The 7584-nt window shown below is 48.9% G+C and overlaps 1 protein-coding gene across 1 annotated transcript in view; it reads left to right on the top strand.

Annotated features, from left to right (window-relative positions):
- LOC119443837 (ankyrin repeat domain-containing protein 12-like) overlaps positions 1-7584 on the top strand; it is an 80444-nt gene that overhangs the window by 40185 nt on the left and 32675 nt on the right. Inside the window, 4 exon segments of the mRNA XM_049663097.1 lie at positions 1162-1380; positions 1383-1447; positions 1450-1696; positions 1699-2498. Coding sequence (XP_049519054.1) covers positions 1162-1380; positions 1383-1447; positions 1450-1696; positions 1699-2498 — 1331 coding nt within the window.

Below are 7584 nucleotides of genomic sequence, written 5' to 3'. Positions count from 1 at the left end.
GACAACGCATTTGCTCACGTTTGGCGCAACTGTAGGCGTCCCAAATCGGAAGTAATTCACGTGTACTTTTACATCCAAGATCAAATTTGAACTGCGTGCCCGGTGACATTCAGTGGGCAGAGCGTGGGCATGCCCCACTTTGCCGTAGCCTTCGGTGTCAAGGCATTGAAGAAGGACCGGAAGCACTGTGAAGGCGTGTTTGATTGCCAATAACTCCGCTTCTGCCGAACGCATTGAAGTACTTTTTGCGGCAGAGTATTTCTGAAGTAGCCTATTTGAACTTCGAATGCCTTGCATTTCTCCACTTCGGTTAAAAGTAGTTCGTATCGGCCATTGCGAGACGGAAAAATAAGTGTTTGTGAGTGCCACACCGAACCAAGGCGGAAGAGCAATGTTACATCGCCTTGGGAGAGGCTAGTTTAGCTTGCAACCATAACAAAAGGTCCAGCTATATGGCACAATTAGAGAAGCTCAGAAAACTCCACAACGCTTTGTCAAGGATAAAATAGCACGAAAGACAGGACGGAGAGCAAACGAGAAACACTAGTGCTAACTGGCAGCTAAACATTCACTAGGGAACCCTCTCCTTGTCCTCGAACTGACCTGCACTTATCTCCCACCAACTTGTTCATGTGAGCAACCATCAGAATTTTTCTTGTGTAAATGCATTGTCCCAGATATATGATAGATGTACTTCCGGGCATTAGCTCCTTGGTTCAATCTCCACAGCCTCCAGAAAAGTTTAACACGTTTCTTTGCTGTTTCCTTTCTCTTCTTTTTAATAGAAAAACACTCAAGATAAATGTCCACTGTGCACAGCAGTGTGATTGAATTTTACGTTGAGTATTGACTGGTTTTAAGTTAAAAATGAAAAGGAACTAATGTATAGCCTGTGTGTCTCCGAACTTTTAATGCATTTGTTAATTCATAGGGCTCCATCGTATGTTATGATGCACAGTGGTCAGATAATGATCACTGTTGTGGAGAAGCTGTGTGTGTAAATAATACTGTTACAATAGTGTTTGTTTATTTTAGTAACCCCCTCACAGCACAGTATAATATGTGCTTGCTGCTGCTTTCTCTCTCTAAGAGGTAGTAATCATAGTTTGTATGTGGCATTAGACTTTTACTCAACTAGTTTCAATGCTGTTTTTCTTGCAGTGGTGAACAGTCCTGGCTCGGCCCGCTTGACCTTGCGTTTCCAGTCTGTTAAGACAAGTGATGATAAGGAGTTGCTCCCGAACCACACTGTCCCAGTGTACGATTCCTCAGTCACGTCCAGACACCTTTCCTGTTTTTCCAGCATGGAAGCTCGAGCAGATGGGTATACCTATAATGGTAAAAAAGAAGAACCTTCCACCACAACTATTACCTCAACAGCACCGACGTAGTGTCTTCCAGCAGTCCTCTGACTAGCAGCGAACAGAGTTTGGCTTCAATGGCCGACCTTCTACCCTAAATGGCTCAACTTCTGACACGCATGGTGAAGATGCTCTTTCAGAAGAGCCACTCCGGAAACGTCGACGCAGCAGCAATGACAGCACTAATGGCACCCTCACACCCACAGGCAAAGGGCGCTCTTCACGTGGTGATAAGGCAAGGGCGTCGGACAGCGACGCTGCATGCCCTCGTAAACGTGGTAACAATTCAAGTTCAGACACGGAAAGTGGCCCCAGTGAGCAAGAGATGGATGTGACCCTACCACCCAGGACTCTTATGGAAATGGACATTCTCCCAAGGTGCCACCACTCAAGATAGTGTTGCCTTCAAGTGGCACAGGTAATCTTGAAGGTACTGAACCAGCTGGTGGTGCCAACTCCAAAGAGCGCAAGGTTTCCTCAAGCAAGCCTGCCTTGCCTTATGTAGTGAATGCTGCGGAATCCTTGAGTGAAGGATCTCCCAGTGAGCAGGCTGTGGAAGAGAAGGAGCGACGGCGAGAAGAAGAACGCTGTCAGAGGGTCACACGAAGTAGCCACAGGGCTGCCTTGACCCATGAGGAAGAAGTGGAGGATGCACCTGAGGTACACCCTCGGAAGCGCAAGCTGAGAGCTCGGGAAGATCAGCAGCAGCCTCAACAGCAGCAGCAGTCACCGCAGCAGCAGCAGCAACAGTCACCACAGCAGCAGCAGCAGCAACAGCAGTCAACACAGCAGCAGCAGCAGCCATCACAGCAGCAGCAGCAGCAGCAGCCACTACAGCAGCGGCAGCAAGAGCAGCAGCAACAGCAGCTGCCAACACAGCAACGGCAGCAGGAGCAGCAGCAGCAGCAGGCAGGCGTAGCTTCTCCTTTAGAGCCTCCAACCCTCATAGAGGAAGTGAGTCAACCAGTCACCAATGGCTTCCAGATGTATCTAGACATCCGCAAGCAAGTGGAGAAGCGGCGTCAGGCCATGCTGGTTGTACACCCCAAACCACCCCAAGGTTTCAAGGACTACCTTCTCAATCGTGGCTCCTATGTCCTCGAAGGAAATCCATCGTCACGCCTCTCTGTGCCCATGGTAAGAATAGTACCTCTATGTTAGCTTTTCCAGATTGCCAAGTTGTGAAATCTTTGCAATGCTAAGATCGCCGAGTTCTGTGCAAGGGTAAGGCTAGAAGAGAGAGTAGAATTCGCATAGGGCTCATCTTGCCGAGATCCTGGCCTATACTCGCAGACAACTTTCTGTGGCAATGAAGGGAAAGCTATGGAGGCAAAGTGCGTACAAGTGAGAGCGATTCTGAAAAGAGCCTCGCGTTTAAATCCACGTTAGTGTAGGCTGTCGAAGAAAAAACATAAACACCTTATTAGCAACAATTACATAAGACAGAACACACCACTGAGTGTATATGCTTGCTTACTTTGCGGCTTTTCCCTTCCGCGTCTGAGCAAACACGAAACCGTCGCACGTGGAAGCTATGTTGATTCCGCATCTGTTCCAAGCGACCAAGAGCGCTGTCAAATGCTGCCGGACTACTTGGCATGCTAACACACATGCAGCAGTCACGCGCCCGTAGCTTTCCCTTCATTGCCTCAGAAAGTTGTCCGCGAGTATAGTTTGAACAGGATTCGTACACCTTGAAATCCTCTAGAAAACCATAGAATTTGCAAAAACAGATTCAAGGGTCCCTAAAACTCCTTGAAGTGCATACCTGCGGACGCGACCTCAAATTTTGTTTGTTTGTTTGTTTTACGTACTGTCGCTAAATTCTATACGCCCTATAATATAACTATGCAAGAAAGCATCGCAGAAGCAAGAAGTCACCAGCATGCACCTTAAATTGAGGTAGCGGCCGCTGGCACCACCACGAATGCGAGCAACTGACGAGTGCTGCCATATTGGATTTTCAGGATTGGCTCGTCTCAGGCTGGCTCGTGTGTTTTTAGCAATCCAGTCGTTATATTGTCACATGCTCATGACGTGGAAGCGCAGAATCTAAACTGTCAAAGATCAAACTCTATTTGGCGATGCTGTGCCCAGCAAAGAAAGTAAGTCACTTTACAACAAGGGCGGCGAGCACCATGTAGTTATATAAATTCTAGAGGAAAAGCTTTCATAGCGCCTATGTATATACTTGCCAACTCTTCCGAATTTTCCGTAAAGTGTACGAATTGTACCCGTCTTACGATATTATGAATGTCGGCTCAATTTTACGGAAAAGTGGTTATATTCTCGAAATTTTGTTTTTAATTCCTAATAAAGTCGCACCGTTGCTGGTGGGCGGGGGCGCCACTTACATAGGGGCGCATAGAGATCGGGGTGTGCGCCGTAACCTTTATTGTCTGCAGAGTAAGGACATTTTTCACTCTGTGACGTTGCCTTCGTCATCGGGTCGTTGGACGACCTGACGACGGCCGGAAGTTACTGGTTGTCGTTACTCTCAACATAGAGACCCACCTGTACGTAAGTGCCGCCCCCAGAGACGACAGCAATTGCAGGTAGATGCGGCAGGCACAGTTTCTGTATTGGAGGCTGTGGCTTGTCGTCTCTCCTGTCACCTTCGCTAGGCTTTTTCTCGCGAGTATGACCTGTTTGGTGGGCCTTGTGTTTTTTTTTTTTTTTTTTTTAGTGCGACGTGCTTCTGCATCGGGCACAGTGCAACTTTGGCACTCCGGTGCTTCGTAGCCGTAGCGTTGCGAAGTGGGATGGCATGCTCGAAGCCTCGTCAGTAGTAGACTATCAGTACTTCCACGTGGGTTTGAAGTCGTATACCTCGGCAGAATTCCCGTGCCCCCCCCTCGGTCGCGAGTTTACGAATTTGAAAGTCTTGAGGTTGGCAGGTATGCATGTATTGAAATCGGGAACCGCAAGGGCGCTGCCTTGTTGGCACTTTGGGCAGGTACACAATCAACGCGATCCGGAGCCTTTGGCAGTATGGTAGCGCCATCTACAGTGTAGACCGCTTATAACGTAAGTCGCCGGTGTCGCGAATATTTGCACTATAAGTGGTACCACACTATAACCAGCCCTGCACGTATGCAAAACATATAGACCAAGCATGTAGACACGCTGTGTACTTTCGCGCGCACATCGCCATTACGTTTTCGCCAGTGAGCTGGCGAAAACATAATCGCGATGTAGCCTGTGAAACAACTGTTTGCCGCAACCGCTGCGGAAAAAACCGGAACGGATTATGAACGGCGACATTGCGGTGCTGAAGGCACGCGCCCGACGTACGCTCAGAGTCTGAACGAATTAACTACCATTCGCTGCAACAACTGCAGTCGAAACCGCGGTCGCTATCTATGTGATCATCGATGGCGACTACGCAGTTTTTTAGGCACGCAGCCGACGCGCGTAACGAGTAAAAACGAAACTACTGTTTGCCGCAACCGCTGCGGAGAAAACCGCGGCCGCTATCGACGCGATCGTGGATGACGACTACGGAGTTACGAAAGCCCGCGGCCAACGCGGTGTTATGCGCGGCGGTAAACGCAAGAATACAGGCTTTAAAGGCGCAAATAGGCTCAAAGCGTTCCGGCGTTGCTGTCATTCACGTACGAAGCGTCCAACCGCCACTTCGTTTCGGTTGGACGCTCGTGCCGTTCTTGCTCTTTTGCGTCACACATTTGTGGCGCTCCTGCTCACCGAGCTCTGAAAGTAGTCCGAATTAACCGATGTGTGGCCAAATAAGGCCGAATTAAGGAGAGTTTGATTGCATTGAATAATGCATACGCCGGTCGGGACTAGAGGACGAGTCCGAATTAACGAGGTTTTACTGTAGCTCCAAACTAAATTTGCGGAATACTGCTTAAATTGACAGTGTCGCTCGCGTGATTTCTGCACTTCATGACACGCATCGCAACGGGTGCACAGAAACTGAAGCCGCGTTCAGTGCAAAACGCATCGCTGATAAGCAGCCGAGCAAAAGGTTTCTCCGTCACCTAGACAACCTACGCGCGCATTTTTTTCCGTTCGTTTGCTCCGCCTCTCATGCTCCTCCTCCGCATCGCCCTCGTTGATCTCCTCTCCCATCGGTAGGCGCACTTTCTTGAGAAGTATGCACGCTGCCTCCCTTGTTGGCGAGATTTTCCTGCAGAAACTGCATTATAACCGGCATTTCGTCTCGCGCGGCTGCACTGTAAGCGGTATGCATATACATGGAGTTCTGTGGGAGGGTAAACGGGAGTCGGAAAAGGCCGCGTTGTGGCCAGTTCTGTACTATAAACGGTTACGTTATAAGTGGTATATGCTGTAGTTAAGGTGCCTGAAAACGCAACATTTAAGACACCGTAAATTTCACATAAAAGTTTTCTAAATAGCCATCTGATCTTTCTGAAAAATATAAGGAATGAACTCCAAATGTTGTCCGTGCCTACGTGCTACGGGTAAGTGCTTGCTTTTGCCTAATATTGTGAAGATTTTTAGTGCTACAAAAATTTGTTTTAGCAACATGGCGGCGCCTTTGAGCTTCCAGCTTTTTTCGCCCAGCTTTTCCTCTAGAGTTAGTATACTTCGCCTCCCGCCGCTTCGGTAGGAGCCTGTAGGACAGCCCGATCTGGTAGCAGCGGGAGCTCCGTCATGACTACGCCTGACCTGACACCGGGACAGAGACAACCGACTGACCCTGAGAGCAACCGTGAATGTAAGCGATATAAGGCTACATAAGCAGACAACGAGTCTACGCTTATTGATGATTGTGACATAGCTGACATCACAGATCTGGACAATGAAGGCTTCAGGCTTGTGCGTCACCGCAAGGAGAGGACCGTCGGAATCCCAGTGATTATTACACCTGTCACAGAAGGAGCCGACCTGCAAACAGTGAATATCTACAGAAATTGAAGAAATTCTTGGCGCATTGCCAGTTAGGAGCCGATTTACTGCTCAAGGGGCGCTACTTCTAGATGTACAGACAGAAGCACATGTGACACCCTTCTCAGTTGCAAGTCAATCTCGGGGACTGCAATCTCAGCATGACTGCCCAATTCATACCTGCAAAGCACTTGTATTATTAGAGGAGTGCCGAAGTGGTACACTGACGAGGAACTGTTGGACTACCTAAAACCATAAGGTATTTATCATGCAAGGAGAGTCACGCGACGCGTCCAAACGTCCGAATCCAAATGGGAGTCCAGGCGAACCAGCACCGTTCGCTCCAAGCTAACCAGGCTAACGTTCGCTCCAAACACAGACGACTCAGAGAAGATCAACTTGGGCTTCACAAGACACAAGACCATTGACTACGTTGAGACACCACCGCGGTGCTTCTAGTGTCAGCGCTCTGGACATGTGGCCAAGTACTGCCGTGGTGAGCAGCGGTGTAAGAGATGTGGAGGACCGCATGATTTCAAAACATGCATGTGCAGCGAGAACTTTCTTTATGCTAACTGTAGTGCTGGTCATCCAGCTAGTTATAGCAAGTGTCCTACGCGGGCAGCGGCAATAAAGCGAAAGAAAACGTTTATCTTGGGGCCAACAGCAAAGGATGAGAAGAATAAGACAAAGAAAAGGAAGGAGAGTCGTAGAGAGTCGGACGACATCAAATGGAGTGAAACTGATTTCCCAAGCCTGAAGCCTCCTTCAGGAACCCAGGACACAGTGGTGCCATCGCGCAGCGGACTGGCTAAAGCAGTCAAATCAATGAACAGAGACCCCACAGAAAATAAGACTGCTGAACAACCGGAACAGCAAAGCTATGTGTCTGCACTGCAGCGACCCCAATCACATTGCGATGAAAAAACACCACAGGAGGACTGCCAACAGGTGCTACGTGCTCTCTTCAAGGCCCTGCGATCACACATAAAGAAGATGCCGGCGAGCTCGATGAAGGACATGCTCGAAGTAGTCCTGGCTCTCAAGTCGGTGATTCTAAGCTCTGCCTCTTCTTAAGCACCTAACAATATGGATGTGGTCAGGACACAATGTTCACCATCTCGCCCAAAGGTGCCACTTATTATGTAATGGAACTGTGCGGGTCTTGCGTGCCATTTACCTGAACTGTCGCTTTTCTTACGCAACATGACTTCCAATATTGGCCCTGTCCGAGGCTGGTCTTGCAAATTCCAGATCAATTGCTGGTTATGTCGCACATGGAAACCATATACCGACATTTCCGAAAGGAAGCACCGCGCCATATGTCAGACGTGAAATACCACATTACGTC

This window comes from Dermacentor silvarum, chromosome 1, assembly GCF_013339745.2.
Source record: "Dermacentor silvarum isolate Dsil-2018 chromosome 1, BIME_Dsil_1.4, whole genome shotgun sequence".
Taxonomy (NCBI): domain Eukaryota; kingdom Metazoa; phylum Arthropoda; class Arachnida; order Ixodida; family Ixodidae; genus Dermacentor; species Dermacentor silvarum.
Note: the sequence above shows the minus strand (reverse complement) of the source record. Positions and strands in the feature narration are given on the sequence as shown.